The sequence below is a fragment of the Dipodomys spectabilis genome, unplaced genomic scaffold (assembly GCF_019054845.1).
Source record: "Dipodomys spectabilis isolate Male_0828 unplaced genomic scaffold, ASM1905484v1 ptg000030l, whole genome shotgun sequence".
NCBI classification, from domain to species: domain Eukaryota; kingdom Metazoa; phylum Chordata; class Mammalia; order Rodentia; family Heteromyidae; genus Dipodomys; species Dipodomys spectabilis.
This window is the reverse complement of record NW_024870707.1, coordinates 10,059,464-10,082,320: the sequence shown is the minus strand read 5'-3', so window position 1 is coordinate 10,082,320 and position 22,857 is coordinate 10,059,464. Positions and strand designations below refer to the sequence as shown.

The window sequence follows — 22,857 nt, the reverse complement described above, 5'->3', positions numbered from 1 at the left end:
AGCCAGGCTCTGGTGGCTCACACCTGTAGTCTTAGCTACTCAAGAGGGTGACATCTGAGGATTGTGGTTTAAAGCCAGCCCAGGCAAGAAAGTCTGTGAGACAATTATCTCCAATTAAGCACAAAAAGTACTAGAAGTGGAGCTGTGGCTCAGAGTGGTAGAGTGCTAGCCTTGAACAAAAGAGTTCAGGGATAGCACCCAGGCCCTGATTAGTTAAAAAAAAAAAAAGCCAAACCCCAAAAAACCACAACAAAAACCAAAAACCACCAAACCCCAAAAAACTAGTGCATCTTTGTACCCCAGAATGACTGGGCCCAGTGGTCATATAACACCAGAGCCTTCAGCTCTTAAGTAAAATTCTTTTATTAAACAAATGGTCTGAGGGGCTGGGCAGGTGGCTCAGTGGTAGAGTGCTTGCCTTGCATGCATGAGGCCCTGGGTTGGATTCCTCAGCACCGTATTAGCAGAAAAAGCTGGAAGTGCGGCTGTGGCTCAAGTGGTAGGGCACTAGCCTTGAGCTGAAGAGCAGACGGACAGCATCACAGCATCCAGGCCCAGAGTTCAAGCCCCATGATGACAACAAAACAAAACAAGTGGTCTGAATACTTGCAGCTACAAAGTACTCACTGCAGGAATCCTGGAAGAAGAGCACTGGGCTCTAGCCATGAAGGCCAGAGCTGGCTAGGGAACCTCAGGGTGGGGGCGGTGCTCCCTGGTCCCGCAGCTCCTGGCTGGGTGCTGCTGCCAGCCTGAAGGACGGTGACTTCCAGAGGAAATGCATATTGATCCTGCACTCAGCCTCCGGAGAAGGCCTCTCCCTGCCCTGCTTTTTCCTCCCTCCTGAGCTTGACCCGTGAGGTTTTGGGGGTCACCACTACCTGAAGTCCAAGGCCACTTCTTGGGGTGGCTGGGAGTTTCCTAAGGATTCTGACCTTAGGGTTCAAGGGACTACATAGGTGTCCTGAGAATGAGAGTTATCTTTCTTGCACCCCAAACTGGGGGTTCCTACAGAAACAGTGGGACTGTTCTGGGGGGTAGAAATGCATCCCTAACTTCTGTTTGCCCAGTACAATATCTACGGACCTGGCAGGGCCTCACTCCCCCCCCTCACCCCCTCCATGAATGTGTTCCCCCAGCCCTAAGGTCCCCTGCTTCATGTCCATCTCTCCATGTCCACTCCACTTCTGGCCTGTTCCTTATTTTGGGTTACCCCCTTCTGCCTCCCTGTCATACCTCAGCTTCAGGTCTGTCCCTTATTGGGTCCCCTGCTCTGCCCCTCCTTCTGTCCTCAGCCCCCCCTTCCCCCTCTGGAGGCTGTAATATCCGTTTCACGATTTGGGGGCTGAGTTGCTATAACAACAGACGGCGATTGTGTGGTGAAGAGCAGCTTGCTCCGGTGCTGCCCGCCTCCCGCACTGTCTCCATCCCATCCCTGCCTCCTGGAGGTGGGCTCCCCCCCCCCCCCCCCCGGGCCCCCAGCCTGGCCTCGCCCAGCCCAGTGTGTGTACAGGCATCTGTGACACTCAAGGCTGCCCTGCCCAGGGTGTGATGCGTGTCTGCCTTTTCAGGTGTCAAAATTTGATGTCTGAGCTTGCCATTGTGTGTGTGTGTGTGTGTGTGTGTGTGTGTGCATGTGCGCCTATTCATGTGTGTGCCTGTGCATATGTGTGGACCTGCACACTGTATTTGCTGCTCCCTGGTGGGCCGGCATTGGCCTGTGTGTCTGAGAGAAGGCCATGTGCTCAGTATATCCCAGGAGTGCCCCCTGGGGTGGGTACCTGTGTGTGGGGGGCGGGTCTTGATGGAGGTAGTGGGTCCCCCAGGCTCTAAGGGTATGCATCTAGGACTTTCTGGGAGACATCTCTGTAGGGGGAGGGGCAGGGAGGTGGCAAAGCAGCCAGGTGACCTTTCCTGCCCTTGTGGGCAAAGCTGAGGGTGGGGACAGGAAACAAGTGCTCACCCTCTCCTCCCTCCCTCCCTCCCAGCCTTGTCCATGGTCTGAGAGTTGTCTTTGTGAGTCGCTGCACTCTTGCCTGCCCCTATATGCTTGATGCCTCTGTGTGTGTGTGTGTGTGTGTGTGTGTGTGTGTGTGCGCGCGTGAGAGAGAGAGAGAGAGAGAGAGAGAAAGAGAGAGAGGGAGGGAGGGAGAGGCTGCAGGGGAGGAATGGTGGAGGATGGGTGGGGCAGTGGGTTGTGGGGTCGAGAGAGGCGGCCTCCCAGCTACTGCCTGACTCAGCAGTTCCCATTCTCAGTGGCTTGGTGGGGACGGCCTGAGGGTCTCTCCAAGGTCAGGGCAGGCCTCCAGTGTGGCACCTGGTGCAGGGCTCTCCCTTTCCCCACCCTTTTGGAGACACCCCAGTAGTCTCAGCCTCTGACAGGCTGCTGAAGGGAATCCCCTAGGGAGAGTGTCCACATCCATCCACTCATTCATTGACTATTTTCTGCCAAGCGCTTGGGGCGGGGGCGGAGGGCAGGGAACCCCGTGGGCGGGCAGCTCCTCTGTGTGTGCCGGGCTCCCTGGACATGTGTGTACCTTTGAATGTGCAAGGTACCTGTGTGCACACCTGGCTGTGTTTCCCTTGTTGGGGCGCATCTGCAGGCATGTGGAACATCAGTGTTCTGGGATAGTTGTGTATGCCCCCCAAATGCAAATGCATGCATCCGTGGCTTAAATGCATGTTCTTGCATATTGCCTCTGGCTAAGGAAATGCCAGCTACCACCAGCTGTGCAGATCACAGGCCCTGCAACAGAAATCAAGGTCCTGGAGGGAGCTGGCAAAATGGTCTGGTCTTCACACAACCCCACACTGCCTCATTCATATGCTCGGGGTCTAATTTAGCTAGGTGTTGGATCTACCTTTTCTCAGCTGAGTGTCCCCACCCTCGGCCACAATTGGTACTTTGCAGACGCCTTGCCAGGAAAGACTTGCGCCCCAGTACCACACTGGCACGAAAACTCATGGCTGGGTGTAGCGGGGACAGACCCGTAACGGGGCTGCAAACCCCGACTCCTCGCGCAGCCCTGGCTTCCAGGCAGGAAAGGGGGGGGGGAATGTCTGGTTCAAACTCTGGGATCCCCAGGAGGCTGGGCATCCCCAAGCCCCTAGATCTACCACGCCTGCATCTCTGCCTTCCCTGTCCCAGCGACCCCACCCTCAGTTCTGGGCCCTCCCCTCTCCTGGGCCCCAACATCCAGCCGGGGTCCCTTCCCTAAGCTCCCCGCAGTCCGGGCCGCCCCTGGGTGCAGCCAGCAGGGGGTGCTGCGGCCCAGGCCCCGCACGCGTCCTGTTTCCTCGGAGCTTCGGGTCTGGGTTCGAGCCTCGCCTCTGGCTCGTGCCAGTCCTGGGCGCTGCCACCCAGACTTGCCGGGCAAGGTGAGGGGCTGTGCGGAACCCCAGGACCTGACCCGAGGGGCGAGGAGCGAGGGAGCCTGGAAAAGACACTGAGGCTATTGCCTGCTTGGCGCCGGAGCCCCGGCTAAAGACCTGGCGGGGCGGGGAAGAGCGGCTGTGCCCGGGGCCGGGACGCCTGGGTCCCGCGGCGGGGCGGGAGGTGGGTCTGGGGAGCCGCGGGACTGACGGTTTCCACGCCTTTCATTGGCTGCGCCGCCCGTCCGTTAGCGCAGCGCGGCCCAATGCGCGCGCCCGGGGGGCGGGCCCTGGTGCTGATGCTTCCGTCAGTCGGTGTTGCAGGGATGCGGCGGCGGGAGCAGCCGCCCTGACTCGCGGAGCTTCCTCCTCGGAGCGGCACCGCGGCGGGGCGGGCGGGGACGCGGCGGGGACCGAGGCGCGAGGCGGCCCGTACCGCCGGCCCCGAATCTGTCACCTGTGGGAGACGCAGCGTCCCCGGAGCTCTCGCTCCCCACCCTCCAGCTCCTGGCGCCCCCAGAACCAGGTACGGGGGGGGGGGGCTGCGGCGGAGACGGGCGGGGGGCGGGAGCCGATCGGGGGAGGGGAGCGGGTCGGAGGGGGCGGGGGAGGCAGGGAGCTGGGTGGGGGGCGGGGGCGCCGTGAGAGCTTTGGCTGGGTGTCAGCGAGAAGGCGAAGCCGCTGGGGGGGCGTCCGGGGGCCCGGAGGCTCCGGTGGAAGGGGCATTAGCCCTGAGCTGGGGCGCGTGGAGGAGGGTGGGAGGGAGGGTCGTTGGGGGAAGGGATGGGGAGGGAGGGAGGGGCATCCGGAGGTTCGGGAGAGGGGCTCTGGAGGGGGAGGGTCCCCGGTCTGTGCCGGCTCCAGGAGCTGGCAGCGGTGCTGGGCCAGAGGGGCTGTGAGCTGTTGTGCGCTGAAGGGTCTGCAGGGGAAAATCCAACGAGGCTCCGGGCTTCGTGGGAGGAGGAGGAGGAGGAGAGAGGAGACAAGTGGAGAGGAAAGGAGCCGGGGCCACGCTTGGTCTGGGGGAGCCAGTGAGGACCAGGCTTTCCTGGGGGATGGGAGCCAAGGGGAGAGGAGGTTATGGGAGAGAGCAGAGGGGGGGGGGATGCCAAGGTGCTGGGAGGCAGAGACAGGTCTGTGCTGGGGGAGCGCTGGGCAGGATTGGGGGGGTGTCTGGGGGAGAGGAGCGGAAGCTTGGGGCGGGGGGGAAGGCCGGGGTGATGGGAGACTGGAAAAGCAGTAGGAGGGGGCTCTGCCGGGGTGGGAATGCGCTAGGGGTGGTGGCAGGGTTCGGGTCAGAGTGCTGGGGGGGGGGGACGAAGCCACTGGGTCCAAGCTCTTCCCCCACCCCCTAAAGAGGAGGGGATATTTCTCAGGTCCCAGCTTCCTCCCTCAGCTCCAGGAGCAGTCTGACCCGGGTTCATTGGGCTGAAGTATGAGCTCTGGAAAGGCAAACTGATTTTTTTTTGGGGGGGGGGCTGTGATCTTCACTCTCACCCCTCTCCTCTGAGTCCTGAGTGGGCATTTGGTGTGTAGGTGATCCACTGAGGGCAGGGAGGGGCTGTTTGCTGATACCTGGAGGTGAAGGGATGGGCCTGTCCAGACCCGGAGAGATGAAATGAATCTTAGGAGGTGGTTCTCGAAAGGGTCTTCAGCTTTTCTGACTGTACCACACACCCGATTTGCTGTACGTACGTGTTGGCAGTGGGTGGGGTGGGTGAGGATTTTCAGTTCATTCCCACCCTTTCCTCCTGTCCACCTTCCCAGGGCGTCTGGGTGTTCCTTCTGAAGCAGGGTGGATTTTTAAGATTTTACATTCTCGTCTTCAGCCAGAGCAAAAGGAGAAAGAGAAGGAAGCAGGAAGGAAGGAAGGGGGAGAGCCACTAGTCTGTTCACTGTGGGGGCCTTAGATCTGGTGGGTGCTTTAGCTACTCAGGTCCCAACTCCTACTTCCCAGGATGGCTCAGAGATGCCAGCCTCCAAGAATAGGCCACAGCCTTCTGGGGGAAGAAGAGAAGGGTTTGGCGGGGAGGCCCTCATTCTTGTAGGAGGACGTGTGTGCTCAGACCGGTCCAGTCCTCAGCTTCCTAAGGGTGGGCGGGACTGACCGCCAGACCGTTGCAGCTGGAGCCCCGGTCTCTCCAGGCTAGGCCTGGGCTGAATCCACATGACAACAGGGCTCCCTCCAGAAGAGGGGGCTGGGCTCCAGAGGAGGGACCAAGGGGCTTCTCTATCTATGTCCAGCCGCTCCCTCCCCCCAAGCCCTCGTTAGTGACACAGACACTGTGACCCGGATCCGCATACTCAGTGGCACCCATCCAGACACACACCTACACAAGCACACACACCTGCGTACACAATACACCTCCCGGCAGCACGCCGCCCACACTCCCCGCCCAGGAAGACTGCCACCTTGTCGCCTGCCTCAGAGACCTCCCCCAGGAGCCCTGCTTTTAGTACATGACACACATATGGCCCCTCTGTGTCCCCAGATCCTCTGAGGCAGCACGGCCTGTCTTCACCCTTCAGATGCACAAGACCCCCGCCCCCCCAGGGGCCCCCTTCACTTCCAAAGTCTTCCCTCCCTGGGCACCCCCAACCTCCCACAAGTGCACACCTGCCCAGCCCCTCCCCCTGACATGGGTGCTTATCTGGGTTTTCAGCCTCCTGCCCTAGACCTTTGTATGAGTACATGTGTATTTGCACGCCAGCCTGCACATGCATGCCAACACACCTGTGATGCCTTGGTTTACCCCCTAAGTCTCTCTCCCAAGATCATGCTGTTATTTTTCTCTTTTCTCTTCACATGCTTAGGTCATATTCCCCCCTCCACACCCCCTCCCCTCAGGCCCTATCTCCGCCCCCTCCTTCCCCTCCTGACCCTGGACCACAGTCACCTCAGCCTCTACCTGGCTTCCTATGGAACCTTGATGCCCAGCCTAACACCCACCCTGGAGACACACTGTCCATTCATCCCTAGCTCCTGCCCAGCCCCCGCGGGGACACCCGGTATGTGTGGATGTGTGTCCTCACACACCACCCACCCGAGGCTCCATCTGTTGGTGTGACTCTGCAGTCCCATTCCCTTCCGCACTGACAGGCCTGTGGGCTTGGCGAGACTCATTCAACAGAAAACCCAGTGCATACCTTCTGGCGTGGGCACAGCCCCTCATGGTCCTTCCTTACAAAGCTGTTCTTCCGCTCCCACCAACCTTTCATGTGGCGGGTGAAGGCGAGGCCTTGTGGACTGTGCTCTGTCCCTCAGTCAGCCTCAGTTTCCTCCTCTGTAAAATGGGCCTTCTCCTACCTCCCTCATGGGGATGTTACCGGGACTAGATGAGATGATTAGCATGGCAACAGTAATAGTAGCAATGACTATATTTACTGTGCACCTACTTGGTGCCTGGCACTGGGAACTTTATTTCATCCGACGTCTGTCAGGCCCACAGAAGGCCCCCAGTAAGCAGATATTTTTGTCATCATCAAAACCATTCCTACACACACACACACACACACACACACCTGCCATGGATACCTTTAAGGCTCCCAGGTACCTTGGGCTTACTCACAAGGCCGCCCCTGGAAACCATCTGTCCCCTTCCCACTGGGGCATACCTGCAGGTCGGCGTGCCCTGGCTGTGCACGACACAGGGACTCTCTGTGTGCTCACCCCTCCCACTGCCTACCCCCGAGCTTCCACCCACCCGTGCTGCGGCCCCCACGCCACCGAGTCATGCCATCACACCTCGGTGCCCAGCCCACCCATTCCCTCAGTCCCACACTCTTGGCAGCAGCCTCATCACGCACAACTCCAGCTGCCACCCTGGTCCCCCAGCCCCTTTCTGCCTCTCTCCACGCACATGGGGACCTGCTCAGGGGACCTGCATGTACCCCCCTGCTCTCAGCCCCTGCTGCATAGGCTCCCTGGTCTTCAGACCTCCCACCGCTCCAGGACCAGAAGAGACCCAAACCTGAGTCCTGACTCTGCGTCTCCCAGAGGTGTGACCTTCTGTGGGACCCTACTCCCCTAAGGGCAGCGATGATGGCAGCCCTTCTTACTCCATTTCATAAGGCCCTGGTGAGAATCAAGATCTACGCTAGACACATGTAGTTTTGCAAGCTGTAAAAGACAGCGCTGAGTTGTGTTACAAGCCATCATTAGCACAACACACTCTTTCACACTTTTGTCTCTGCTAGGCTCTGCACTAAGTACTTTACCCAGATGAATGCTAATTCTGACAGCACACCTATTATCCCTGGTTTATACATTAAAAAGTGCAGTACAGAGAGACTAAGCAACTTGCCAAAGGCCCCACAGGTGTAGATGGAGGGAGAGCTGGCACTGGGACTGAGCCACAGAGCCAGGTTCTCTGACCATGGTGCTACTTTGTTCAGCCCACTGCTGAGGTTCTGATGGGCTGTGGATGTGCCCAGTCTTCCCTTGTGTCTAGGTCCTCAGGGCGGGGAGAGAGGAGGGAGGTGGAGAAGGAACTACTGTCTGTCAGTCCCACTTGGGCAGTTCAGCAGGGGAGAAGGCATCCTCCCCCAGACCATTCTGTGTGTGTATGTTGGTACTGGGGCTCAAACTCAGATCCTTGTGCTTGCTTAGCTCTTTTTGTTCAAGACTGACATTCTACCACTTGAGCCACACCTCCCCTGCTGGCTTTTTTTGCTGGTTAACTGGAGATAAGTGTCTCTCACATGTCCACCTGGGCTGGCTTTAAACCTTGATCCCCAGATCTTAAGTATCCTGAATAACTAGGATTACAGGATTGAGCCACTAGGTCCCTAGCTCCAAAACCATTCTGAACCTGAGGGACAGGTCCAGGGCTGAACAATCCAATGTCTCCATGGTGATTCAAGAGTCCCCCTCCTGGAGGTCTCTGAGCAGCAGTCACCCGCCTCAGCTCGCATACCGCTACAGATGGGGAGACACTCCCCCCCCCCCCCCAGTCTGCTCCACTGTTGCATGGTGTAGATTGCCAGCAAGTTTCTCTTTTGCTCAAGCCAAAAAACCTCTCCCCACCCCCATAACACACACTTCTTCCACCTGTCCGTGCTGCCTTCTGGGGCCAGCAGAATGTGTGTAAACCCCGCTCTTCCTCCTCGGTGCTTGGGGAGGCCCCTGCTGTCTCACTCCCAGCTGGTGTGCGAGGAGAGCCAGAGAAAGGCTGGCATATTCCCACGCTTGGAGGTGTGTGTGGGGGGTGGGGGGAGGATGTGAGCTGGCCAGAGAGGAGGCTGAACGGATGCTAGAGGAGGAGCCCCTGGCCAGGGCCTCTGCCAGGGTGGCCAATGGTGGAATTTGCATCTATTTGCTTAATTTGCACTGGTGGTGCAGGGCTGAGGCCCGGGGCCAGGCTCGAGGGGCCAGGCCTGGAGCAGTGGGTACATTGGGGGGCGTGTTAGGATGGAAGTGCCGGTGACCTTGGTGCTAGCCATGTTCTTCTGTGTGAATTCTGGTTAATCTGTGTTCTTCTCTGGGACTCTGTTTTTATCTTAGTAAAAAAGAAAAGAAAAGAAAAAAAAAAACCCAAGAGGGACAAAGTCAGGGGTTTTTGTCTTTAGTTCTCAGGAAGCTCAAAGTCTGAGGCACCTCTAAGGGCAACATCCCTTGTGAAGGCCAGGCCAGTGGGTGGGCTCTGAGCCATGGACACTGCCCTGCAGTCTGCGGGCAGGGTAGAGGGATGCCGTGGAGTTTGGGCCAGACACCCCCTGACCTCCCGTGCTAGTGAATGTATCCCTCAGCTCAGTTGCTTTGTCTGGAACACTGCTGCTTAGGATCAGAAGGATAAACAAGATGGCACCTGATGGGCCTGAGGAGGAACAAGGTTCCTGCCCTTGTGCCACCATGGCTCTGGTCTGGTTGTGGGGAGATGAGGCAGCTCTGCTCAGGAGACCCAGGGCGAGTCTTCAGGGGGAGGGAAGAGTGGGAGAGAGCAGAGTGAGGCCCATAGGGCTGCCTGGTCGCCCCACCCCTGCCGATCCTGTGGTACCACTTGCCTGGGCAGGGGGTATGACTGGGCACAGAATCCTGGGATGCCGTGGGAGAGGTCAGCTCCCTGGAGAAGCAGTGGCCTGGGGCCAGCAGGGGCTGGCATTGTATAGCACAGTGATGTCTGTGAGCAGACAGGGTACCCTGGGGGCCACTCTGGATGGTGGCTGTGCTCTGACAGTAGGTCCTAGAGAAGAAGTATTGATCTTGGGGACAGTGCCTGGACATCCCGGGTGCAAAGCCAGGGAAGAGGGGCCTCTCCTCACACAAATTCCCAGAACACCCTTCGCTTGATGTAGTTGTGCAATGGCCCTGGGCCCCCAGGGAGTAGCTTTCTGGTCATGAGGCTGCTGCTGAGGCCTGAACAACATTCTAAGCCAGCAGGAATCCTGGTATGCTGGAACAGAGTGGGTTGGGGCTAGGCCCTGGGGTGGGGGCAGCTGGGGGGAGCAAAGTCGCCAAGAGCAGCGGGTATCCTGGGCACTTCGGGGTGTGGCAGATGTGAGCCCAGCTGTCTGCTTCGCTCACGCTCCTCTGGAGGCTGTTCCTCCTCCTCACACACCTGAAGCCGTCCCCAGGGTCTTTGGGTCTCTAGAGAAAGGACGTGGAGAGGGCTGGTCAGCTTTGCTAAGCCAGGCCAGCCTGTGCTGCAGAGCTGTGGGCTGTGGAGAGAATGAGCAATGAGTTTGGAGGGGCTGCAGGCCCAGACCCTGCCTTGGCCCTTCCCTAGAGGCACTTCATAAGCCAAGCCTCTGCTCCCACAGCTGCCCACACACACGCGCCTGCCTGCAGCTGTCCCTCCACACCCACACCAGCGGAGTCACGCCCTCCTGGACTCCAACCCACTTTGCACTCTGCCTCTCAACTAGGTAACCTGGCTCTGGACCAGGTGCTGCTTTCCCAGCGTCTTGACCACCCTCCGCTCCATTTGTGCTCCTCCAACTTCCTGAGAGGAAGGAGACCCCGTTCTGAGGCTTTCTTACATGTTCCTGAGCATGGGGTGTGTGAGCATGACCAGGGATTGGGGGGGCGGGGCAGGAGAAAGTCCCTCCTCCCTCTCCCGCAAGCTAGCGGGGTGAGTGGACAGCAGGCAGCACACAATCCTATTCCCTCCACCAGCAGAAATCGATAGCTAATTAATTCCCTCCCCAAAATAGGGTCCAGAGGTTGGGGCTGGGGGAGGGGAGAGAGGCGAGGCTAGGCCAGACTGAGACTGAGACAGACCAGGCAGAGAAGCAAGGCCGGAGGAAGGGAGGGTGATCACTCTTTGGACAACAGGGCTTGGTGCTGTACTGAGGGGTGAGGGGCTTGCCCTTAATGGAGAAGAGGGGTATTTTTGGTTTTCACTTCACCAAGCTTCAGGGACCCCTCCTCTGCCCTGGGCTGGGGTGTATACATGTGTGTGTTGGGGGGGGGGAGTGGATAAGGGCGTCAATCAGGCTGGGAGCAGGTGCTGCATTTAATTTGATTGGCTAATTAGCCCGAGCATGTTAATTATCTCCATTACCCAATGAGGAGAGGCAGTGGCAAGCTATATATAACCCAACAGTGTTTGTGGGGAATGGGGGGCTGCAGGCTTGGATTTCCTCACCTCACTTGGGAAGGGGCAGTCCTTGGAGGGGTGCTGGGACAGGGCGCCCACCTACAGGATTGGGAGGGTGGCAATCAGGAGCTGCTGAAGGAGCTGAGAAGGGGCCGATGAGGCTTTGCGGGTCTCTTGGAGAGCTCATCTTAGACACTGCTGATGGCTTCTGAACCTTCTCTGTCCTTCTTCCTTCCACATGTGCCAGTTGAGCACTCCTGCTCTCCTGTGACTCTGCTTGTCCCTTTTTTTTTTGGGGGGGGGAGGCGTAATTTCTTTTCCTACCTCAGCTTCCTCCGGTATTGTAGCTCTTAATTTCTCACCCTACCCTCTGCCCTCCCCCCTTTCCAAGCCAGCCTTCTCCTGTGCTGTTGGTCCCCTTTCTGAGCTGTACCTGGGGTTGTCCTATCCTTTGTCTCCTTTATGGGCATAAAGGTGTTGGGCAGCCTTGCATGTGAGGCCCATGGGCTGTGTGTGCCCTTGGGCAAATCCCCAGACTCTTTGACTTGGGTTTTCCCAAGGCTTAATGGAAATAGAACTTCTCTGAGTGATTAAGTAAAATGACATTTGTAAAAATGTCCAGGATCCAGGGCGTTGACAAATGATGTTTGAATTTGGAATTTAATTTTCTCAATCTTCTATTTCTTTTCTTCCCCCATCAAGCCCCTTTTCTCTTCCATTACTCTTCCATCTCGACCACTTTTCATGGGCGCCTCCCCCCCCCATCTCCTAAACTCGGGCCCCTCCTTCCTTCTCTGCCAGGCTTCTCTCCACCCCCTTCCCTCCCCAAAATAAAATCAATGCAATATTCAGGAGGGTTGTTGGATATAAATAATTACGACTTGGAGTTTAACGAGATGCAAATTCCCCTCCCCGTCGTGGGGTATAAATTGCTCTCTGACAGCCCGTTACAAGGGTAATCATTTCAGAAAGGCAATTTTATGCAAATGAGTCTGACTGCCTCCTGGTAGCTCCCCTAGACCTAGGTAGTGGGCCTGGAGGAACTGAGGGATGAAGAGAACCAGGTCCTGAGGCTGAGGACTGGGAGCTGGACTTGGAGGGTGACACACATAGGACTTGGGCTGGTTAGCAGGTAGAGGCAAGTGTGGTTGGGGAGGGGGGAGAAGATCAGAGGCCCGGGAATGGGATGCTGATGTTCTTGCAGAGGTGGAGAGGTCTTGGGATGTGGATACCTGGGTCCTGCTGGCTTTCTTCCCTTGCTCCTTTCCCCGGCTTGGTTACCCTGTGATACCATTGACGAATTGGCATTTAATTAATCCCAATGAATTATTTAGCAACTTCATTATCCAGCATCAAGAGCTGATGAGAGAGAGAGAGAGAGAGAGAGAGAGAGAGAGCGTGTTCAAGGGGGATTTGTGGCTGGAGTTGGGAGCCACTTGCAGATTGGGTGGCTCTGAGAGGAAGGGGCTGAGTCACCAACTGGAAGAGTTCTTAAGCCAGGCCACGCCCGCCTGTAGAAGCTGGCCTTGGTCCTGACCAGGGTTCTTTAAGAGGATTCAGGTGAGGGCAGCTGAGTTGCATTCCCACTGGACTCTAGGTCTCACCTCCCCCACTGTCCATATCTTAAACCAATAATGCCCCTAGTGAGTGCCATCTCTCCCCAGGTGATGGGCCACCAGCACTTCCGTCTGCGATGGTGTCTTCCTTTTTTTGGTGCTTGAACTCAGCTGTCCTTTAGCTTTTCGCTCAAGGCTGGCATTCTACCACTCGAATCACACTTCCAGTTTTGTGCTCATTAATTGGAGATTAAGGGTCTCACAGACTTTCCTGCCTGAGCTGGCTTCCAACCTTGACCCTCAGGTCTCACTCTTCTGAGTAGCTAGGATTATAGGTGTGTGCCACGGGCGCCTAGCATTGAGGGTGTCTTTTCCTTGCGAACCTCTGCAGGTCAGGGTCGGCTCCTGCAAGTCCTAAAGGGAAACAGGTGGTCATCTGCTAGTTTGAGGGGAGAACCTGACCCCATGTCAACCTTTCCTCTCTCTTTCACCCTGCAGGCGTCCCTGTCCCTCCCCAGTCTGCTTCCGAGCCCGCCGCGGGGGAGGGGCTGCTCCGCGCCGCCGCCGCCGCCGCCGCCGCCGCCGCCGCCCGGGGGCACCTGGGCCGGGGCGCGCCCCGTCCTGCGGCCGGGCCCATGGCACTGTGAGCCGGCGAGGGAGCCGCGCTCGGCGCGAGGGGCGCCCGGCCCCCTCCCCGCCTCGCCCCATGCACCCGCGGCTCTGAAGCCCGAGCGGGGCCGGGGGCCGGGCGGCGCCGGGGCCGCCAGAGGCATGGCACCCGGAAGCCGGTGGCGGCCGCCACCCCACCTGCTGCTGCTGCTGCTGGCGCTGGCGGCGGGCGCGCGCGGCCTGGAGTTCGGCGGCGGCCCCGGGCAGTGGGCTCGCTACGCGCGCTGGGCGGGCGCGGCGAGCAGCGGCGAGCTCAGCTTCAGCCTGCGCACCAACGCCACGCGCGCGCTGCTGCTCTACCTGGACGACGGCGGCGACTGCGACTTTCTGGAGCTGCTGCTGGTGGACGGCCGTCTGCGGCTGCGCTTCACGCTCTCGTGCGCCGAGCCGGCCACGCTGCAGCTGGACACGCCGGTGGCCGACGACCGCTGGCACATGGTGCTGCTCACCCGCGACGCGCGCCGCACGGCGCTGGCGGTGGACGGCGAGGCCCGCGCGGCGGAGGTGCGCTCCAAGCGACGCGAGATGCAGGTGGCCAGCGACCTGTTCGTGGGCGGCATCCCGCCCGACGTGCGCCTCTCGGCGCTCACGCTCAGCACCGTCAAGTACGAGCCGCCCTTCCGCGGCCTCCTGGCCAACCTGAAGCTGGGCGAGCGACCCCCCGCGCTGCTGGGCAGCCAGGGCCTGCGCGGCGCCGCGGCCGATCCGCTGTGCGCGCCCGCGCGCAACCCCTGCGCCAACGGCGGCCTCTGCACCGTGCTGGCCCCCGGCGAGGTGGGCTGCGACTGCAGCCACACGGGCTTCGGCGGCAAGTTCTGCAGTGAAGGTGAGCCCCGGCTGGGGGAGCCGACGCCCTGCGCCTGGGCGCGGGAGCGCGGGGCTGGGGCCCCGGAGGGCGGAGGTCCCGGGGTGCGGGGCCTGTAGGCTTGGGCGTGCGAGGATAAAAGTCCCAGGAAGGGGCCCGGGAACGCTTGAGTCTGAGGGAGGGCACGGTCCCTAAGCAGCCGGCCGGAAGGCGGGCGAGGCACGCGGCCGTGGGCGTGGCCAGTGAGTCCTGGAGTTCAGTGGGTACCGGTCCTGAGGGGCTGGTGGGGGCGGGGCCTGCGGGAGGCAGCGTGGGGAGCGGGCGTCGCGGGCGGGGCCATCATTGGCGAGTTCGGAGTGGGCGGGTCTAGAGTGGGCGTGGCCTCCGAGGGACTGGGCGAGGTGCTGCTGCTGAAGGGCTGGTTGAGCACCGCGTTTGAGTTCTGGACGGAGCCCGCGTGGGAATGGGGCGGCAAAAGTGGCCCCATTGGCCACGAGACCAAGAGGGCCGGAGCTGAGCGTTTGTTTTTCACTACCGAATCACCAGAGAGAGACCTGAGTAGGAGCTGACTAGTTTGGGTGAGGGGCCAAGATGGCAGGTCGTCTCTCTCGGTGGAAGAAGGGAAGTGTCTGTGTCAGAAATCGGAAGCCTTAGGAGCATGGCGTTCTGGCGAGGGTCACTGCTCTGGTTAAGGGTTGCTAGAACTCTGGAACATGGGATTGAATATATATTTGGGAGATGAGAGGGAGGTGTTGGAGGCGGTGTCCCATCAGCACCCCAGGCTTTAGGGGGGTATGTCTGGCTGAGACCAGTGGAGAGCCTTGGGTTGAGCTAGGTAGGCTTGGTTGTGACTTTTGCTGGGGATGATGGGAGGAGGGACTTTTAGGCGCCTCTTTTAATTTGGTCTGTCTGGGCAGGTAGGGTGAGGCCCTACCTCATCAATTTGAGACTAGTAGCTTTTTCCCAGCAGATATGTGTAGTCAGACTTCCCTGATCCCAGTACTCCTAGAAGGTCTGGGCCACTCTGTATGTATGTGTGTGTCTTTGGGGGAGTGTGTATGTGAGTGTGTGTATCTATAGGCCAGTGTGGCTGTGGTGATGGGTGTCCCCATGGTTGCAGGCCCTGAGAGGAGCCAAGTCTGCAGGTGTGGCTCTAGGTATGAGAACTCTGTTGTTTGGATAGTGCTTTGATGAATACCTGGGAGGGATTTGGATTGTTTTTGTAGGGTTGTTTGTACAAGGTTGTGGGCTACATCTTCAGGAAATGTGCGTATTAAGGAATCTGACACCTTCTCTCCTTTTCTCCAAGGAACTCAGGTGCTCCCTAAACTGTGAAACCACGTGTTTTGCGTGCAGAGGCCCACGAGTCTGGCAGCGTGTTTAGGGTGTGAATGGTAGTTTGAATAGTAGTGCTTGTTGGCAGAGGTCTGGTCTTAGTATAGTGAGCAGTATGCATGAGTTGACATGTGTGCTTAGATGTGTAGTTAGGCATCAAGGTGCATGTGTTTGCATGTGAGTCCTCAGTAAGATACCTGGAATTTGTGAAGAATCTTTTCAGGTCTTTAGCTTTGTTCTATAATTCCTTTAACCCCTCCCCACTAAGCTTCTTAAGAAAATTTGATGGAGCGGATTGTTGAACTATGGAGAGATTACAGAAACAGGTCTGTGGTGTCACTGTGGCTGAATTGGGCCTAGTCATATGAAAATGTACTCAGAGGCACCCTGGTCATTGTGAAAATACCCATTGGCCAGAGGCTCCAGTAAGCCAGTAAACCAGTAACCACACACTTGTATGGTTGTGTCTTAAGATGTGTTTGAGCCAGGCGCTGGTGGCTCATGCCTGTAATCCTAGCTACTCAGGAGGCTGAGATCTGAGGATCACGGTTCAAAGTCAGCCCGGGCAGGAAGGTCCGTGAGACCCTTATCTCCAATAAGAAAACTGGAAGTGGCGCTGTGGCTGAAGCGGTAGAGTGCTTGCCTTGAACTGAGGAGCTCAGGGACAGCACCCAAGCCCAGAGTTCAAGCCCCAATTAAAAAAAAAAAAAAGATGTGTTTGAGTTGTTGTGTGTGTGGTTGTGTCTGTGAAGGGGATGTGCATCAGGTGAATTGTTTTCAGCTGTGTTGTGACCCATTTTGTGTGTATGTGAATGAGAGAGAGAGATTCAGTGGATGTCAGACAGCTCTCAGGGACATGGGTGTCTGGGTATGGTGTGTGTGTGTGTGTGTGTGTGTGTGTGTGTGTATCTTGGTGTGTGATCTGTTGAGGTGCTGCTTTGTCTATGATAAAAGGGCAGGATGTGTTTTTATTCATCTTTGTATTCTCTCCACCTAATATAGTACCAGGCACTTAGTGGGTGTTTGATAAAGATTTGTGTAATGAATGGAGAGATATTAATAAGCATTTGGGAGAATAAAGGTGAGGCCATATATGTACATGAAAATAGGCATGTGTATATTTTCAGGTATATATTATGGGTGGTTGTGGAGGTGCAGACACTGAGTGTATCTGGAGATGACAGGTCCGCTCCTCCGTTCTAATTTCCTAGGCAGCTTTTGTAATACCCTGTGTTCATTCACTTCTAGTACATTCTGTGTGTGTGTGTGTGCGCGTGCGCGCGCTAGTCTTGGGGCTTGAACTTGGGGCCCACGCACTGTCCCTGAGCTTTTTTACTTGTCTAGTGCTCTATTGTTTGAGCCACAGTGTTTTTCTAGTTTTTTTTTTTTTTTTTGGTAGTTAATTGGAGATCAGAGGGCTGGGAAGGTGGCTCAGTGGTAGAGCGCTTGCCTTGCATGCCTGAGGCCCTGGGTTTGATTCCTCAGCACCACATAAGCAAAAAGAAAAAAAAAAGCCATAAGTGGCGCTGTGGCTCAAGTGATAGAGCGTTTGCCTTGAGCTGAAGAGCTGAGGGACAGCGCCCAGGCCCAGAGTTCAAGCCCCACGACTGGACTCAAAAAAAAAAAAAAAAATTGGAGATCAGAGTCTCACAACCTTTCTGCCTGGGATGGACTTGAACTGTGATCCTCAGATCTCCTGCCTAGGCTGGTCTGAATTGCCATCCTCAGGTCTCAGCCTCCTGAATAGCAAGGTTTACAATGGGAGCCAGTTGTGCCCAGCGTTTAGTAGTACATTCTTATCTAGTCAAGATGGAAGGGCATGGTCTCACTGCTGGTTACTAGGGTGAGGGCAGAATGACTTGGAGGGGAACAGGTTTGGTTTCTGGGGCTAGAGTCCTCAGACTCCTCTGGAAGTTAGAGTCACATTATTTTCTGCTTTGAGTTGTTTCCAACCTTATTTTGAAATTGAGGACATTTTAAAAAGTCAGTAATTCACAGTCTCTCTTCCAAGTAGTAGTTATTCTTTTTATATCTATTTATTGGGGAAAATAAATGACTCAAAGCTCCTATGAATTCAGAAAAGCTTTTAGATGATGTTGATGTTAGGTTCTCTATTGTAGTTGATAAAATATACATTAGAAAAATAGTTTTAGTTTTGTATGCAAGATGTACCCATCTGCCTTCAGATATTTGGTGTGCATATGGATTTGTGGATTTTTTTGGAATCTCCTCTGCCTTCCCAGGGTCTGGGTTTACCCACTGACTGAGAACCTCCATGCCAGGAAATTTGTTTTCTTTCTCTTGGGTGTGTGTGTGGAGTGGGGGGTGGAGATTTGGCCACATGTAACTGTAGACAGATCTCAGTTTAAGTGGTTGCTTCGGTGTGTCTGCCAAAGCTGGGATAGAGTAGGCTGGGATTCTACAGCGGGTTGTGTGTCTGCTTCCTCATGTCACCTTGGTATGTGAAGAAGTGGTCAGGGAAGGATGTGCAGGTGTGTGCGAGACCTGGGTTGGATTCATGTTCTACAGGGAGGCAGAACACACGTTTCATGTGCATCTTGGAGGTTTGTTAGTGGCAGTCAGGGTGGACTCTGCTGCAGGACTTCACTGTTTAATTGAGGAAGCAGATAAAAGACAGACCAGTGAATGGTTAAGAAGAAGAAACTGAGTCAGGTGCCAGTGGTTCATGTCTATAATCCTAAATACTCAGGAGGCTGAAATCAGAGGACTGTGTTGTGAAGCCAGCCTAGGCAGACAAATCTAAGAAATTCTCCAGTTGACTGGCAAAAAGCTGGAAATAGAAGTGTGGCTTAAATGGTAGAGTGCCATCCTTGAGCCAAAAGTCAAGCGAGAGGCCTGAGTTCAAGCCCCAGTATTGGCACAAAAAAAGAAAGAAAGAATAAAAGAAAGAAAGAAGGAAAGAGGGATAAAGAAAGAAAGAAAAAAAGGAAGGAAAGAGGGATATACTGCATCTGGATGCCAGTGTCTCACACCTGTAATCCTAGCTACTCAGGAGGCTGAGATCTGAGGATTGCGGTTCTAAGCCAGCCTGGGCAGGAAAGTCTGTGAGACTCTTATCTCCAATAAACCACCAGAAAACTGAAAGTGGAGCTGTGGCTCAAGTGGTAGGGCGCTAACCTTGAGCTGAAGAGCTGAGGGACAGCGTCCAGGCCAGAGTTCAAGCCCCATGACTGACAAAAATAAAAGCTCAGGGACAGCTCCCAGGCCCAGACTTCAAGCTGAAGGATTGGTACGTGCGCGCGCGCGCGCACACACACACACACACACACACACACACACACACACACACACACACACACAATAGTTTGCCTGGGCAGTGGATTTCAACTTGAGCTTCCTTATTGAAAAAATGTGATAATAATGATACCAATCTCATAGAGTTATTATGAGAATTATCTTAGCTAATTCATGTAAAGTACACTGAACAGTACTGGGCAAATTGAAAGTGCTCAGTAAATACTGGTTGATCATCTTCAGTCCAAAAATCTGAAATTCAAAATGCTCCAAAATCTGTTTTGTCACAGCTGACACTTGACTATTTGAGCCACACCTTTAGCCTAACATTTTGCTGGCTCATTGGAGATGGAGTCTCTCAGTCTTTTCTACCCAGGCTGGCAGATCTCTGTGTCTCACAGTCTCTTGAGTAGCTAGGATGACAACTGTGAGCCAGTGACACCTAACTGCTATTTTTTGAGGGCTCACATGAGGTTACAAGTGAAAAATTCCACCACTGACGTCATATGAAGTGTTTTGGTCAAAATGCAGACACAGGGAAGATACTGTATAAAATTACCTTCAGATTGTAAGCATATGGTGCAAATCATGGCTGTAATTCTAGCACATGAGAAGTTGAGGCAGGAGGATTGCAAGTTTGAAGCTGGCCAGGATTACACAGTGAGACGCTATCTAAAGAAAGGGTAGGGGAATGAATATCTTGTTTAGACTTGGGTCTTATTCCCAGATCTGTCTACCTATCTAAAAAGAGATATTTGCCTGTATCTAAAGATAGTTCTAAAGACAGATACATAGAGATATATGCAGATATTCCCAAATCCTCCCCAAATCAGAGATTTTGCTAGTCCTCAGCATTTCAGGTAAAGCTACTCAACTATACTAGCAATAAACAAACAAAATTCACAGTAACAACACAACAGAGTGTGGTATATGCCCTGAGATGTCTTAGGAGATCATGCAGCTTAATGATTAAACTACATACTCTGTAGCTCAGATCTGGATGAGAGTCTTATCCAAGCCCACCCTCCTATTTACAATTTCTATGTGGATGACCAGTGCTTGCCACTTGCTTACCTTATCAGTTGAGATACAGTGTCATGAACTTTTGCCTGGGATGGCTTTGAACCAAGATCTTCCCGATCTCTGCCTCCTGAGTTAGCCTGAGCCACTAGAATAAATTTTTTTTTGGGTGGGTCATGAACTCTGGGCCTCTTGAACTCTGGGCCTGGGAGCTGTCCCTCAGCTCTTCAGCTCAAGGTGAGCACTCTACCACTTGAGCCACAGTGCCACTTCTGGTTCTCTGAGTGGTTTATTGGAGAGAAGAGTCTCACGGACTTTCCTGCCTGGGCTGGCTTTGAACCATGACCTTCAGATCTCAGCCTCCTGAGTAGCTAGGATTACAGGCGTGAGCCACAGGTGTCCCACTAGATTAATTTTTCTTTATCTGTAAAATGGGGATAAATAAGGATGCTTATTGCATAGGGTTGTTGTGATAACTGAGTGTCGAGGACATAATTAGTGATGATTAAATGATAGTTATTATAAGCTAAGTACTATTGGAGTCTCCAGGAAGGAGGGTTTACAAGCCGAGGGGACTGGTAATGGGTTTATGAAAGGCATGCTATTTAGGACTGTCCTTAAGCACTGACTAGCAAGCGTGGCTTGGGGAGATGACTCCAAGCAGGGGAATCAACAATAGCAGGGTGGGGGGTGGGGGTGGCAGTAGAGGGAAGAGAATGAGATCTACAGCAGGGCTGCAGGTTGAGGCCAGGTTGTAGCAAATTGTTGAATCAACATTTAGTGAATTCTCACTAGCACAGGCACTTGTATATGCAGCCACAAGAGGTGTGTGTGTGTGTGTGTGTGTGTGTGTGTGTGTGTGTGTGTGTGTGTGTGTGTGTGTGTGTGTGTGTGTGTGTGTGTGTGTGTGTGTGTGTGTGTGTGTGTGTGTATGTGTGTGTGTATGTTTGTGTTTTAAAATCTCCATGCCAGGGCTGGGAAGTAGCTCAGTGGTAGAGTGCTTGCCTTGCATGCATGAGGCCCTGGGTTCGATTCCTCAGCACCACATAAGAAAAAAGAAAAAAGCCGGAAGTGGCACTGTGGCTCAAGTGGTAGAGTGCTAGCCTTGAACTGAAGAGCTGAGGGACAGCGTCCAGGCCCAGAGTTCAGGCCCCACGACCAGACCCCCAAAAAATAAAATACAATAAAATCTCCATGCCAGTCCAGGGGGCTTGAAGGCCTGGGCGTTGTCCCAAAGCTTTGTGGCTCAAGGCTAGGACTCCAGCTCTCGATTCATGTCTCCACTTACAGCTTTTTACTGGTTCATTGACAATAAGCATCTCATAGAAATTCCTGCTGGTTTTGAGCTGTGATTCTCAGATCTCACCCTCCTGTGCAGTTCGGATTACAGACGTGTGTCGCTGGTGGCTGGCTCACGAGAGTTTTGATCAGGTGTAAGACAAGGTAGTTAGGAGCTATGTTAGGAAGCTGAGAGTGAGGTATGGAGGGATTTGCAGAGGGCAGACATAGATGGCATTTAGGAGATCGTTTGGGTAAGAGATTTCTGAGGCCCTAAAGCTTGGTTGGCTTGGAGAGTGGCCAGGAAGGGTAATGGCAGCTGTGGTGCCATCCTGGCAGCTGCAGTGGTGGGGAGCCATTGCTGAGATGGACGCTGCCTGGGAGGGGCTCTGCCTTTTGTCTGTGGGGAGGGAGGGGAGAACGCAGAGAACAGGAGACCTCAGTGTGCCTGCCTGGATGGATGGTGGAGGGGTGAGAGAGAAGGGGGAGGAGGGGTGAGACAGAAGGGGGTGGAGGGGTGAGGGGGAAGGGGCTGAGGAGGGGTGAGAGGGAAGGGGGAAGTCAGGAAGGGGATTAAAGTAGGGATGAGATAGTGCATGTGTCTGACAAAGATGTCGTGGTGGTGGGAACTGTAAGACCAGAGCTTTGAGTTGAAAGTGGGGCTGCGGAGGTAGCTCTGGGAACTACATGTGCAGAAAGAAAGTATCTGAAGCTCTGGGGTTGCATGGAATGGCCAAGGAGAAGATGAGAATTGTGTACAAGATCCCAAAGAAGAGGCAGGGGAGAGGAACAGCTGCAGAAGCAGTAAAAGATCCAGGTACCACGGCTCATTCCTATAATCCTGCTTACTTGGGATGTAGAGACTGTAGGATCCTTGTGTGAGGCCAGCCTGACCAAACAAATATTTTCTTTTCTTGTGGTTGCTTGTGGGACTTGAACTTAGGGCCTGGGTGCTGTCCCTGAGCTCTTTTGCTCAAGGCCAGCACTCTGCCATTTTGAGCCACAGCTCCACTTCTGATTTTCTGGTGGTTAGTTGGAGGTAAGAGTCTCAAAGACTTTCCTGTCCAGCCTAGCTTTGAACCACTGTCCTCAGATCTCAGCCTCCTAAGTACCTAGGATTACAGGCATGAGCCACTGGCACCTGGCAACAAACCGTTTTTAAGACTCCACCTCAACCAATAGCCAGACATAGTGTCACATGCTTGTCATCTCAGCAATGCAGGGAAGCACCAGTGAAGATAGTCACCTGGACCGACCCAGGCACAAAATGGGACCCTATCTCAAAAACAACGGTTGTACTGGGCGCCAGTGGCTCACTCATAATCTTAGGTACTCAGGAGTCTTAGAGCTGGAGGATTGAGGTTCAAGGTGAGCCACAGAAAACGTGTTGGAGGGGCTGGGAAGGTGGCTCAGTGGTAGAGCGCTTGCCTTACATGCATGAGGCCCTGGGTTCGATTCCTCAGCACTACATAAGCAAAAAAAAAAAAAAAAAAAAGCCAGAAGTGGCGCTGTGGCTCAAGTGGTAGAGCGCTAGCCTTGAGCTGAAGAGCTGAAGGACAGCGCCCAGGCCCAGAGTTCAGGCCCCATGACCGGACCTAAAAAAAAAGAAAAAGTGTTGGAGAGATTCTGTCTCTAAAAGTAACCAGCAAAAAGCCACACTGGAGGTGTGTCTCAAGTGGTGGAGTGCCAGCAGAACAAGCAAGTGTGAGGCCCTGAGTTCAAACCCGAGTGTCATCAAAAGGTAAAAGAAATAGCAAAGGTGCAGTTAGAACCCAGAAAGAACTGGAGAACCGGATGGAGGGTTAAAGGAGGAGCAAAGAGCCTTGTAGCTAGTAACTTTGCTAAGTGCCCTGGGTGTTTTATCTTATTTAGTCTTCATGATCCCTTCCTGAAGGGGACTCCATTCTACAGATGTTCAGAGGGAGGCTCAGCGTCCCCTCAGGTATTACACTAGACTTACCAAGTGCTTCCTTCACTGAGGGTTTCTCCTGGCTCGAAATGGTGCTTGACTGTTGTGTTTTTTCTTTCTTTT

General features: G+C 54.9%; 2 protein-coding genes across 4 annotated transcripts in view; one reads left to right on the top strand and one right to left on the bottom strand.

Annotated features, from left to right (window-relative positions):
• Positions 1 to 3,478: 3,478 nt before the first annotated feature.
• LOC122104863 (translation initiation factor IF-2-like) lies at positions 3,479 to 13,236 on the bottom strand. Its single transcript, XM_042675828.1, has 4 exons — positions 12,955 to 13,236; positions 10,956 to 11,006; positions 10,239 to 10,310; positions 3,479 to 3,826 (listed from the first exon to the last, which is right to left on the bottom strand). The coding sequence occupies exons 1-4, from the start codon at positions 13,234 to 13,236 to the stop codon at positions 3,479 to 3,481; spliced, it is 753 nt and encodes a 250-aa protein (XP_042531762.1).
• The window catches only part of Nrxn2 (neurexin 2), a 104,366-nt gene continuing 94,743 nt past the window's right edge, over positions 13,235 to 22,857 (top strand). For all 3 annotated transcript variants that reach the window (XM_042676191.1, XM_042676194.1, XM_042676193.1), the window contains exon 1: positions 13,235 to 13,958. In XM_042676191.1, the coding sequence (XP_042532125.1) occupies positions 13,235 to 13,958 (724 nt within the window). The remainder of the gene's footprint in view (positions 13,959 to 22,857) is intronic.